We start from the raw sequence: 14,213 nt of genomic DNA, 5'->3' as shown, positions 1-14,213 counted from the left end.
TCTCGTATTCTGACTATTTTATTTTAATTAGCTGCTTTCATATCAAATACAAAATACATCTTGACAACATCAAACTATTTAGCTTCGCCTCTTCAAGGGCCATCAAATAAGATACATAATTTGTCATCCACACAATTATTGGGGTAGGTGTGCGTGCGTGTGTGTGCGTGTGTACATCATACATGTGTGCGCGCGTTGGAAAATCAAATCATGCTTATGTGGTCTATCAGTAGTCTAGATTCGGGGGAGGGGCCACAATGCTCATTTTCAATAACCAATTTCAGGGAATTAATAGTTTGAACTTGATTTAACATTTCGTATTTTGTTTTCCAAAGTTTTGCACACATAATCAATAAAAAAAAGACATTATTTGACCATGAATTAAGGCGAAACATTTAGCCACGTGCAGCATTTTGTAATCATATTTGATTAGACCAAATTCTCGTTTTAGTGAAAAAGATCTCCAAGTTTCCATTACATTTCATCATGCTACTAAAAAACAATTACCTTTTTATATTAAAAAAGCGTTTTGAAATTTGATTTATTTTTTTCACTACAATATATGTAGTTGGAACATGATAAATATTACAATAGCAGCCATGCTTACAAATTACTTGACATGTAATGCAACTTAAGCAACCAAAATACAAACTAAAACGTGTTACATTTTAAGTTCTCACCATACTAACACATGCAGCATTATTGCACATACTAATCTCTAAATGGCCTGTTGTAACATTTGGCAACGCAGACATATTATTATGTACTGTAGCATCATTGTAATGCTTCTCCCCATTTGACTTCTGTAAATATAATTATAATACCCTGTCATGTGTTAAGACTGAGTGGTGAGACTAACAGCCAGGAAAACAGTTCAGTAATAAAAACAATTAAATAAATCAAACATAAGGGCACGGCCACACCACACTTTTATGCTAGCTATGAGGTTTTCCTCCGAGGTGGAAAGCCTGGTGACGCAAGGTTACCTATGAGGGCAGATTGTGCCAATGCATAGTGTGTTGCTTTTTTGCAGATATACACAAATGGCAGCAAACCATTCCATTCCCATGTAAATGCATAGGCAAGAATAAAGAATAAGAATAAAGGTGCGGTGTGACCGTGCCATAAAGCAGATTATCTGACTTTAGAAAATAACTAATAACTAATCTTGGTCAATTGAATCAAGGGGAGAATAAAAGGTAAACTAAACAAAGGTCATACATGACTGATGTATTCTGAATGAACAGTTAAATATATCACATTTTCTTAAAATACTAGTGTTTTTGTTAGCCACAGAAATCCTCTATTTACATAGCCCACAGACTAAAATAACTAATGTAAATGTATCCTTATAAGACATGACCTGATGAGAATACACATGAATATTGCTTTGGTACATACAGTATAAATTCAAGATGATCATAAACCCGAAGAAAACTGTTTTTTAAGGCAGATATGAGTGGCACACAATGTGGGTTTCCAACCTTTAAACAGATGCGGGGCAACCCAACCATGCAGCAACACTAGGAATGGCCTTTATACAGCATGAGCATGAGGTACCATGTATTACACTTAACAAATTGGAGAAAACAATGTGAGCTTGAGAAACCTAGGTGTAAAATATGACTAGAGTGAGAAATTTGTACATCAGGTCACTAATGAATAATCATGCATTGGTTCAAGTCAAAAGCCTATTTTAGGGCATAAGTGTTTTTTATTTTATTTTGGGTCCCGGGGTAGACACCACATTTATCTTTTGGGTCTTGAGCTGAAAAGCACCGTTTGGCTCATGTAATGCAGCTTGGCTAGTATAGAATAAAGTACAATATTGGCAACGTGCCCCGTAAAACTCTAAAGTGATAAAGTGTAGCTAGTAGCAATAGTAGAGTTGAGAGCGCAGGCCCCTGAAGGTGTCATCGTCCTGGCCACTAGCCTGTTCCCCTTCAAGCAGCATGGAGTCTGGAAGGAGTACACCCTCTAGTGGGTCTGGCTGGCAGAACTCCACTATGAACTCCTCTTCTGAGTCCAGTAACATTTCTGACCATGCAGACAGGTCCAGGTTGCCCGCAATGCCACCGTACTCTTCTGGCAGGACTGAGCGGGGGATGTTGCGGTGTAGGGAGCGGAGATCAGAGCCATGGAGGATGTACTGCACAGTATGTGAAGACAACAATGCCACAGTGACATTGGCATAATGAGCCATTTAGCAAAGATATTCGTCTGTCATACAAACACAAAGCACTACTTTCAGACATTCTGGCATATACAATTGTGTAGGTTTTGTGGGCTGAATACATGCCTCATAATCAAAGGGAGTATTCAGTGTAGAATTTTGCTCACTTTCAATAAAACACATTTCTAATCCTTTAAACAGTACAAACTGTGTGTGTGTGTGTGTGTGTGTGTGTGTGTGTGTGTGTGTGTGTGTGTGTGTGTGTGTGTGTGTGTGCGTGTGTGTGTACTGTGTATCTAAATCTAGAGAGAGTCAAACATCATGTTTGTCTCTGAGGAAGACGCAAGTTGATACTGTACGTCACGTCAGTCACCCCTGCAAAATGTGTGTGTGTGTGTGTTTGTGTGTGTGTGTGTGTGTGTGTGTGTGTGTGTGTGTGTGTGTGTGTGTGTGTGTGTGTGTGTGTGTGTGTGTATATATTTTTTTTTTCCCAATAATGTTAAAAAACAAATAGCAATCAAAAAGCATTTATAACATGTACACATTCACAATTACGATGAATTGCATACATAAGGACCCCAATGGAAACAAGCCATAGTGTTTTCTTTGGTTTAAATCCTCTTAGCAGACCTTATATTGAACTGTAGGCTACTTCCCTGTGCTTTTGCAAACTGCTAAAATCGTATTCATTCAATCAATCAATTACAATTTACTGAACCTCAGATTTAAAAAACAAAAAAAGACAGAAAAGAGTCTAATAAATACACCAATGAATGATACTCACCCTCTCTGCCATCTTTTCTTTTAGAAATGGCTTAATTATTGCAAAGATCCCTTTGAAGATCATCGGCTCGTTAATTATGTTAACAGCCTTGATTCTGATTGGGAACCCATCCTGAGGATAGGAGAAAGGAATATAAATATTCACAATCAGTCACTGTCAAATATCTGCTAAACAAATATGACTCACGCTCCTGTCCCCACATTCCTCGAACAGTCCAACAATTTGTAGTGAGATAGTAACATACAGTGGGGAACACTTTTTTACTTTTATTCCTTAAAAGTTAAATTTGCAAAAAAAGGAAAAGACAAAAAAATCTCCAAAAATTATAACAGGCAGGGGAGAGTAGACGAATTACAAAAATGTGTCTTACTGTATTATATGACAATTTAGGAACATAACCCTATTTTGAGCATGCTATTTATACATTTTACATTTCCACCACATGGCAGTGTTATACGTCAAAGTATACATCTTATAGTGCTTACATAGTCATATGGGCACAAAGAGAATTATTATTATTATTACAGATAATTATTTTATGAAAAACAAGATTTAACACTCTCTCGCTATATAGCGCACGTAGGCTTTACTCTATCACAAACATTTCGCCCTGTGTAGCCTGGCTAATCCTTTGAGTGTGGCGTACGCAGAGAGAGAGAGAGAGAGAGAGGTGTCCTGTGTCGGTCTCACGCTTGTATCACGGCATCCTGCACGTGCGTCATGTGCGTGAGATGTCAAAATGAATTGGAATAAAAAAACAAATGATGTAGCGGCGCCTATATGTACAGTATCTGGTCTGGATCGCCTCTTGGTGAACGCTTGCAGTGTGTGATGCCTAGTCGGCTATCAATCGTTTAGTGTGAAAGCCACACAGATATATCTGTAGGGGCCATTAGGATATGCTTTCCAATATAGAGTATGCACATGCATCACTTTCCCACAAGGACACCAGCCACATGGCACAACGGTCCTGCGTACAACTCATTTCTAAATTGCACAATATAATGCCTAAATATTCACCTGCACAGACATTCTTGACATAAAGTAGCTCATAACATATCTACGGTTGATTTTTATGAAACAAATACTTTGGCAGATAGACAATTCAAGCTTTCCGTACAGCTGTAATGTTGCTAATGACGCAGGCTTTCATGAATCGCACCTCGGTCTGTACTTAAAAAATCACACCCGTGTGAAGTGAGGGGCGCTAATATATTAAAGTCTAACTCATGTTGATTAGGTGATGTAATGGTAATGATCTAAAACAAATGGTGCCAACACAAACATTAAACGCCATTAACAATAAAGAGACAATATGACGTAAACGACACATTAATGACGTTTTTACCTTCATTGTCATTCATGTGTTTACAAAACAAACTTTGAACTAAAGACAAACGTTAAACCTGTGTATAGGAGGGGCTAGCGCCCCTCAAAGATATACACTAAAATCAACACTAAAATATAGTAGGAACTTTACAAAGAGCTTTTTCAATGAGGCCCAATAACATCTTCATCTGCTTACCTGGAGGATGCTGACCACCTTCTTAGCTAGAAAGGGGCCTGGATTGGATGCTTGCGACATGCCTACACCTGTATAGTCTGCTAAGATGACAACCCCATTCACTTGATTCTCTTCAGGCTGGATCAACTTCTCCAGAGTCAGATAAATGGCCCTCACATTATCAACGAAAGGATAATCGTTTGGTTTCCATTTTCCTAGAAGGAGATCATATTAATCTGATTATCTGTGTCCTTTCACATTATTTACTGTATGAACTTCATCAGTTGACCTGTGTCAAATTAATTTGTTTATTGTTGGATTGCAGTGATTCTGACTTTTGATAGAGTATACTGTATTTTCTAAAAACAATTATATACCATTAGTCAAACTACTAGACAGTATGTTTAATGCTAGCTTTTTTTTATGAGAATTGCTTTAAGCTTGAGGTCTGCTGAATGTGTGAGGGGAAGTTAGCCACAAGCAACTCTTGGATCCTATTTTTAATATCTGGATCTAGAGTTGCAAACCAACCCTTGATAGTCCATACATCTAAACGGAAAGTCTGATCTGATTGTATTAATCAAACTCACTAACATTGTAGCTGTACAGAAGTCTTGGATTATCATCTTTGTATATGCCAAGATTATGTTTAATAAAAATCCTCAATAGACATGTTATGAGCTACTTTCTATCAATAAACTTTGGAAGCGTTTGTTGGACAACACTGTCAACAGTCCTGCACTTACCAGCCGTTTCGAAATTGCACATAATGCAGGAGGCAGCCAGACGCTGCATTATTGAAAACGAGTGCTTCCAAACTACAACAATTAAGTGCTTCCAAGTGCTTTCAAACTCCAACACAGATTTTTTTGACAGAAAGTAGCTTATAATAGTAATAACATCTTGATGGTGGATTTTCATGAAACAAAAACTTGGCAGATACAAAGAGGATAATCCCAGATTTTCCGTACCAATGAATATTGGTGAGTTTAACGTCCCATACATGTGCAGACACACTATTGTAATCAGCAAAATAATTCAGGTGCCATTTTCTAAGGCATCTGTCTTTTTAAACTTCTGTGATCATGCTGAAAGCTGAATAAACATAAACAAACAGTGTTTAATACAATCAGAGCAGACTTTTTTTCCCCGTTTGGTTGTATGGCTTTTCAAGGGTTGGTATTGCAACTCTAGCTTTCAGATATTAAAAATAGGATCTAAGAGTTGCTTGCGGGGACGCATGCTACTTCAAGGGACACATATTAAATACATATTATCACACAAAATTTTACTTGTAATGAAACATGACACTAACCTGGCCGAAGACACAAGATGTATCGTCCATTGGGGTCAGGATGTGGCAAGACAGTAAGAAACCCCAGGTCGAGCACGTGTTTCACGGTGGATGGCTTAAGGTCCTGGAACACCTCTGGCCACGCCTTCCGACCTGCATGGTAATTGAGCAGCAGCTGCAGGGCGCGATCATAGTCAAACTTTCTGGCCCGCAGGAAGCGCAGGAGGAATGCATCATCCAGCCTGGTCCTAAGATTGGGCTGGTCCTTCAGTATTACATGGAAAGAGATGATTAAAGACTATCGTAAACCAGTGGTTTAATGGTGCTTACTCAAATTTAATGACGACTTTGGCTCCTAGTCGGGATCTTAGTCCTGATTGGCTGCCACACACGCTGCTGTCATGTATTGGTTGACCACATGACCAGGAAACAGGTAACAGGAAGCAGTTCACAGAAATCTTTAGAGACACCCAATGTTATGTAACGTAATTTTATGATTGAGACCGGACGGTTGAGAGGAGCGTTCCTTACTAAATAAAGAAACCAGTGCTTCTTTCACCTGACAAATATCACTATGTGATTATTTCTTGTTTTTCTGTACCACGGCATGATTTAATGACGTCACGTGCACACGCGCATTCTACGAGGCATTCTTGTTGCGTGTAGACAACACCAGAAAGAGTACTGGAGCCATACTGCTGTGTTGCTTTACTGGGGCCATACTACTGTGTTGACAATTCTCGTGAGAGAAATAAGCCAACCCACCTTTACTTTATTTGTTTATTTGGACAGGACAATGCATATTATTGGACGTCACATGGACGTAAATACACCGGATATAGCACAGTTGCTAATTTTCATCCGCAGTCCTCACAAGAAACACAAAACGGAAAACAGACAGGCAAACAGTGGAATACATTTACATAACATTGGGAACACAGCATAATAAAATAAATACACCTAAAATAATCATGAATGGTTGCAGCTTTGGTTTTCAAGCAACCATTTTTTCAGATTAAATTTAAAAGATGGCAATGTAGCACAATCCCTTATACGCAGAGGAAGGCCATTTCATGCTACACAACCCTGTACTGAGCGGACATTTTGGGCGAATGTTGCAATGTTTGCCGTTGCGGCACTTCGCCGTCTCCTTGAGTGGTTGCTCTGGTACTGATTCCCCTATCAGGCTTCCGTTTAATGAATTCACTTTGGGGGGGCGGGCACAGACCATGTAGGGTCTTGTATATGACCCCAACCTGTTTGAAAATTTTAAAGTTATCAAAGCTAAAACAATTGAGCCTCCGGAGGATGTTACAATGATGATATGAGTGGGGCTTCCTGTCAAACACTTTGAGCGCACTCTTGTAGAGCTGTTCTATGGGTTTTAGAGTAGTCACACTGATCACACAGTCACACCTGTGCAAGACCAGTTTGTGAAACAGTATTCAATGTGTGATAGGATCATACAGTGAAGATATGATCTGGTCGCTCCAACTGTCAGGAAGGGTCTAATTTGTTTTAACATTTTGAAGGTTGAATTTAATCGTATTAGTGACTTTCTTCACGTGTTTTTTAAAGGTTAGGGTTAAGGTCAAGTTCCTCTCCGCCCAGAAACACATTTGAGGACTAGTAGACAACCTCCAAAAACAAGACAACTCTTGTGAGAGAAATTAGCCAAATCTCCCCTCGAAAGATAAGCACAAACACAATAATAATATAGCCATATAATTCTAATTAAAAAAAATTGCTGCATTTATCATTATAAATAATATATGTCTATAATAATTTATGTTTTGGTCATTTATTATACTATTACACCATAGGCACCAGAGGGGGGGTCAGAGGGGTCTGAATATCCTCGCACCGGGGGATAACTGGTCTATTTATTTTATTTTTAAATAAAATAATTTGTGTGTGTGTGTGTGTGTGTGTGTGTGTGTGTGTGTGTGTGTGTGTGTGTGTGTGTGTGAGAGAGAATCTATTCATGCCAAACCTTCAGAATCATGTCTCTCAGCGCTTGAACATCACGCAGACGCCACTCCGGTTTCTCCTGGAGCTCCTCGCGGGCCTTGGCCACCAACTCTGGGGTCAGAGTGCAGGTGTAAATGTGCGGAGGAGGTTCAGGAAACCAGCTGTTGACAGCAGCGCTTGATGGTTCCAGTTCCACTGACGGAGAGGTGAGATCAATGGACTCATGTTCATCGGCCATTGACTACCTGCGAGTTGCTGATTGAAAGAGAATAACAAATACGCAGTTATGCTTATGTGCCGGGCGGCCTTAGGAATCTGGAGGCCCATTTCAACACCAAATATGAGGCCCCCATATACCTACGTATATGACATAATTATTTTGTTGATACAGCCGTATTGATACAAATAGTTTGACTGTTCAATATCACACGCAGCCATTACTCTCGACAATTAGCAGCAACAACAACACCTCTCCTCATCCTATCGTCCCCTCATCCTGTCGTCCCTTCCCTTCTCCCCTTTACCTCCCAATGCTGCACATTTTACCAAGGTTATTAACATAAAATAGGTGTAACTTAACATTGCGGGAGAGAGCAAGGCAGTGAGTGAGCGAGATAGAGAGGACCGAGAGTGGCAGGGGTTGACTGTCTGACGCCTGGCGTTCAGTTGGAGCTCGGAGGCCCCCCTGAGGGTGGAGGCCCGTTTCAATTGAAACTGGTGAAACATAGCAAAGGCCTCCTATGCGTGGTGGTAGCCTATAAAAGGCATCTCTTGCAGACAATCTATCAAATTTGCCATCATTTGTCACCTATCTTTGTATTTTAAGGCTATGATGACGTAACCTGACGCTGCCAGATCCAAAAAGCTTGCTACACAAATTTGTTAGATGCAATTCGAATCTGGCCCCCGTAAAATCTGAATCCCCCACCACCCACTCCTTTTGCCCCTCACTGTAGGCCTACTGTATATGTTTCCCCCCTGCCTTTTTACCTAGCTCCTTTAATGATGTCCTGTTTTTGGCTATATAGAAGTGTAGGCTAAATGTTATGATGAATTGAAAACGGTGGACCCTCTTGTAAACAAGTGTAATGCTTTATGGTGTCGTCCACTCAGTTAACAGTTTTTGTATTGAGTTGTGATTGAAATGTACTGTAATTCTGCAAACTGTTACTGATACTTGTCTTTAATCAATCAAATTCGAACGACGCAAACGTCCCCCAACACAGTGAGCGACGCGTACGTGCTAAAAATGAGTGTGGAGGGGTCTGCAACTCTACAGTAATGTACATACATATTCACTTTATTTGACTTTAATATTTGATTTGATTAAAAACCCTCAGCCTTATCACGCCCGATCGACTGGACGTCAGTGGACGATCAACGAACAGCGATGCGACAACAATAATCTAACGATGAAGTATTAAGAGTTACCAACCCGACTGGGCGTTTAGTAAATGCTCTTCTAATACAAATCCAGACGACATTTATTAGCATCCATTTGACTTTTGGTAAAAGCTGAAAAGGACCGAAGGGAATGTGTGATGTGTCATAAAAACACCCCATAGACATATAAACCAATCTGAAAATCCTATCATCAGTTCCGGGGTTGGAGAAAAGACGGCCTCTGTTTGGCCAATCTGACTGTATCACGTGATCCACTACACTGACTACAGAACGCAAAGAAAAAAAGTATCAATTAAAATGACAATGCACTTTAGCTTTATTTCCGTTTTTATTGCGTTATTAGAGTCAACAGTACGCACCCACACAAATTCTGACTGTTTTGTGTAAGATTTTAGGCAGTGTTATTTGGACATGGAGGACCAGCAGATGGCGGAATTGTACCAACATATGGACCAACCACACACACACACTCTCTCTCTCTCACACACACACACACACACACACACGCACACACACGCACTACATTTAGTTCTTGCAATACTGTGTGTACGTGAAACCGCTCACATCACATGATTCACATCTCATCATCTGACTGCATGACATGACACCCAGCACAGCCAGGTATCATATTTGCAGCTTTAAAATGAAAGTGATTGTACAAGTCATAAATGCTAAAATGCTATTCCTTATAGCTTGAAGGAATGGCACTGAAGTGGGTGCAGAACTGCAGATGCAGCCATATAGGCCTATAGCCTACGCGCCTAACTTTGTTTTAGGAATGATGTCAGAACAGTCCAGAGCCCGGGTAGAGGCCTGTTTTGGGGCGGTTCTGGACAACCGTAGGTCCGACAGACTCGACACCGGGTACTGCACGACCTGTGGTGGGGTGGAAGACTGGAAGTTCGGTGGGGCGAACAGTTCTCGAGTCACACAGACTTTGTGCATTTATAGTTAGATTATTATTAATAATAATAATGATAATAATTATTATTATTAACTACATACAGGCTATTACTTTACATCAACAACCATAAATAATGTCTGTCTGTCTGTCTGTCTGTCTGTCTGTCTGTCTTCTTGACACAGCATTTTGTGCTTTAGGAACCACGGTGGTGGGTGGAACAAGACCCCAACTCAACATGGTTGGATCTTGTACCACAGGGTTGTAACTCTATAGTGCTACCAAATCTACCATTCATAACCGATACTAGATTGTTACCAGGTATTGGGGCTAATTTTATTGTGAACAACACTCTGAATACATGGAATAACATAAAGAGGGCATTCTCAATGTCAAAGAAATATTCTTTTTATGCACCGATTGTTAACAAGTTTAACAACCCCAATTTTATCCCCTCTTGTAATGACCCTGGGTTCAAGGAATGGCACACAGTAGGAATTCAGGTGATAAATGATCTATACCAACATGGTACCTTGAAATCTTTTGTACAACTGCAAGAACAATATGGGCTACCCCGGATACATTTTTTTTAGATATTTACAAATTCGAAGTTACCTAAATTCTATACCCCAGTACAAAGAATGACATGGACCAGAGCAGATCAGATCGAGAGTCTTATTCTCCAGGTCTGCCGGCTGAAGAAGAAGTTATATATATCAAAAATTGATTTCCATAAAGAACGTTAATACCAACATCAGCAGGCAGTCGTGGGAACGAGATTTACAAATTACAGTTAATGACCATCAATGGAAAAAAATCATATTAAATAGTAAAAAGATATGTTGCAACTACAAACCTCAGGAAATCCAATTCAAGATCATACATAAATTACAAACTACTCCATATCAAAGGAGCAAATACGATAAAGACTGCTCTGGCCGGTACATGTCTGAAATGTAAAGAAAACGTGGGCACATATGTGCACCTAATGTGGCTTTGTCCAGTAATCCAAAAATCTTGGGAGGAAGTGAAGAACGAAATTTCTACTATAACAGGTCTAAGGATCGAACAAGATCCCCTACAATGTATCTTGGGCTTACACCCAACGACACCTGAATTCAATAGATTCAAGAGAATTCAGAATATACTATGGTACTGTGCTAGGTTGTCAATACTACAATGTTGGATAGGGGATGTTGTTCCATCTGTATCGAGTTGGCTCCATAATGTTCTACAACTGCTCCCACTAGAACGGCTCACACATGTTCTCCAAGGAGACATGGATGGATTCTTCTTGGTTTGGGGCCCAGTTGTGGAATACATGGGAGTAGAATACGCAGAAATATTATCAAGAGGTTTGGCAAATTAAGAAAATATTCATGTTAAGAACAAAGGCTTTAAGATTTCTAAGACTACATGAACAAGTATATAAGGAGTAGAAGAAGATGATGTATGGACGTATGTATGATTAATGTATGTCGGTTAGTCTGTGTATGTATATGTGAGTCATGTATCGGTTTGTGCAAAAATGAAAAAATAAAATGATTGAAAGAAAGGAACCACGGTGGAATAAATGCAGAACATTGTGCACTGACTGCTAGGAATGTACCTCATTGTTCATTAGTGATTAGAAACAGGTTGTACAATGTAAAACAGGGAATGGGTTCTCCAACTTCTCCTAAAATGGGCCCAGTTTCCTCAAGTCTCCAGCTCTCTACCACGTGAAGCACCTATGCTTCATAAATCATAATCATAACGTGTAACAAATTGTGTGCATAACTATATTGCCACATTGTCAGAACTTTTCAACTTGGTATACTCTCTCTCTCTCTCTCTCTCTCTCTCTCTAAAATCACTGCTATCTATGACTTTATGACAGTTTATCAGTCTGTAGCAACATAGTCTTACACTATCATTGACCGAGCAATACTGCCACGTTGGACGGACCTCCTACAGTATAAGTATACACACACACACGTTTGTATTAGCCTACTATAGTTGTGAGGACATCAAGATTTTAGGACAGCATTGAAAATAGCTGAAAATATGGTTTATTTGATTTGATTTGATATCATAGATCCCTTTCTGAAGTTTAAAATAGGGAAAACTCCAGTCTAACCCTTCGCTGGCGAAAACGTCTGGGAACTCAGATAACTCTAACCCATACACTTAACCTCCTAAATCTGTGGTTTTCAACCTTGTTCATATCAAGGCCCATTATTTATTCAGCATTTGAGCCACGGGCCACCGTGCATTGATGGCATTTAGCCTCTCAGACCCAAAACTAAAGAATATTTTGTTGTCGTTGGATAAGGTTTTGTCCACAATTCCATGCTGTATTGATGTTGGTACCATTAGGAGAGGTAACAGGCAGATGATCAAAATGACAATTCTTCTACATGCTCTAATTGTGTAGACATCTTGTAAGTAATGCAGATGTTTAACAATAATGTAACTCTTGGGAGCATAAAATGAAAGCAATGTTTAATTTTTCACCCTCAACACTTAAAGATCTAATAAGGGTCCATTTGGTTACCAACTTTACGTCATTTAGCTGGGGACCACCTGGAACCCCCTCAAGGACCACTGGTGGTCCCCGGACCACTGGTTGAGAACCACTGCTCTAAATGCCTAATCCTAATGTGAATCTTTTCCCAATTGTAAAACAAACTCATTTTTTTAAAACCATGGTCCTCACAATGTCTATTTCTCTAATTCTACTAATTCTACCAAATGTACCCAAAGGTATAATTATACATACAAGTACACACACACACACACGCTTCCATTTTTTTGTGTGGCATATGCATTTGTCACCAGTGTAAGAAGGAAACATCACATTAGTTAACAGGCTAAAATGTGTCGAGGTTTGTACAATACTGCACCACAATTCAATGTAAAAAATATACCTTGAAATTTTATTTATTTTACTTCACATTGTAAGGTGAGAAATTGCCTATCTTTTGTAAGGCAGTATACTGTAGGTTTCAAGGCACAGTTTATTCTTATGACAAAATACTACCTTCAAACAAAAACAAAAAAATATATATATATTTTTTTTAAACCAATACATTTTTTTAAATTGGAAACTCACTGGTACATGAATTCTTCAACATGTGAGAATGCCTTTGACTTTTACAAAGTGGCAGCATAGAGTAGACAGCATTAGCCTATATATTAGCTGTCAGGTGTACATTTTAACATCAAAGTACATACAATAAACTATAGATATCTTAATCCTGTCACACAGCATATGAAGGGGACACTTGGTTTGTACAGCTTTGTTAAATTACATTATTTAAGAACCTTCTAAAGAGAAGGTAATCCTTAACTGACTGAAAACCTTATATTAAAGATGTTTCAGATGTGAACATAAAATGAAATACTGTGCACTAAATACATGATTTGCCCCATATTCCTTATAAGACCTGTTGTAACATTCATAGAATATTGGAATGATTAACTCACCATTTCTAATAGTAAGTCTTACTTCATTCTTCAATACACATAGACATACATTTAACAATATTGAGTCCACGGCCGCCATGCTGAAGAAATTCACTGAATTATATTATCCTATAATAAGCAATCTTCAGAAAACCTAGACAATAACACTCTGTATAAAATGATTGTAGAGTTAAATTTTGTATTTTGTGTGATAATGAACTTGTTAACACCAAGCTTCAGTTATCCCTGAGCCACTTGCTGTTACCAACTGCATAGTAAAATCTTCAGTATTCATTTGTCCATTTCAGAGTTCAATGAACACTCAGAATTTTACAGGGTGGGCCTTTCAATAAGTCGGAAATCCTCAATTGCTGAATTTGTGTACACATTGCAAAAAGAGCATTCTGCAAGGAACATTTCTGAAATCTACAATTTAGATAACTTATCTAGTTTATTATTTCAGTCAAGTTGACACATTAATTGTGGAATATATGGGAGTTCTGTAAAACAGCTTTAAAACAGTAGTCGAGACGATAGAAAATTGAATGCTGACCACTACGAATGATTTATACTTAGTCATACAACACTATATTGCAAAAATCTCAAGCTCACAGTGTTGCATTGCAACGCGTTGTGGGATTGTAGATTTGCTGTTCTTGACGTGCGACGTCATACAATGGAGTAGTCTGACTATAAATGATTAAATTAAGCATATTAAAGGGTCAGTTTGGGATG

At 39.0% G+C, this 14,213-nt stretch overlaps 1 protein-coding gene across 1 annotated transcript; it reads right to left on the bottom strand.

Moving 5' to 3' along the window:
• Nucleotides 1–148: 148 nt before the first annotated feature.
• On the bottom strand, nt 149–9,298 carry ttpal (tocopherol (alpha) transfer protein-like). Its single transcript, XM_080763820.1, has 6 exons — nt 9,162–9,298; nt 7,749–7,981; nt 5,777–6,020; nt 4,483–4,676; nt 2,958–3,068; nt 149–2,149 (listed from the first exon to the last, which is right to left on the bottom strand). Exons 2-6 carry the CDS (start codon nt 7,962–7,964, stop codon nt 1,871–1,873), a joined length of 1,044 nt encoding a protein of 347 aa, XP_080619946.1. The 5' UTR covers nt 7,965–7,981; nt 9,162–9,298; the 3' UTR covers nt 149–1,870.
• Nucleotides 9,299–14,213: the final 4,915 nt, after the last annotated feature.

This window comes from Protomyctophum bolini (assembly GCF_963924005.1).
Source record: "Protomyctophum bolini genome assembly, chromosome: 5".
NCBI lineage: Eukaryota > Metazoa > Chordata > Actinopteri > Myctophiformes > Myctophidae > Protomyctophum > Protomyctophum bolini.
This window is presented reverse-complemented; position numbering and strand designations above follow the sequence as displayed.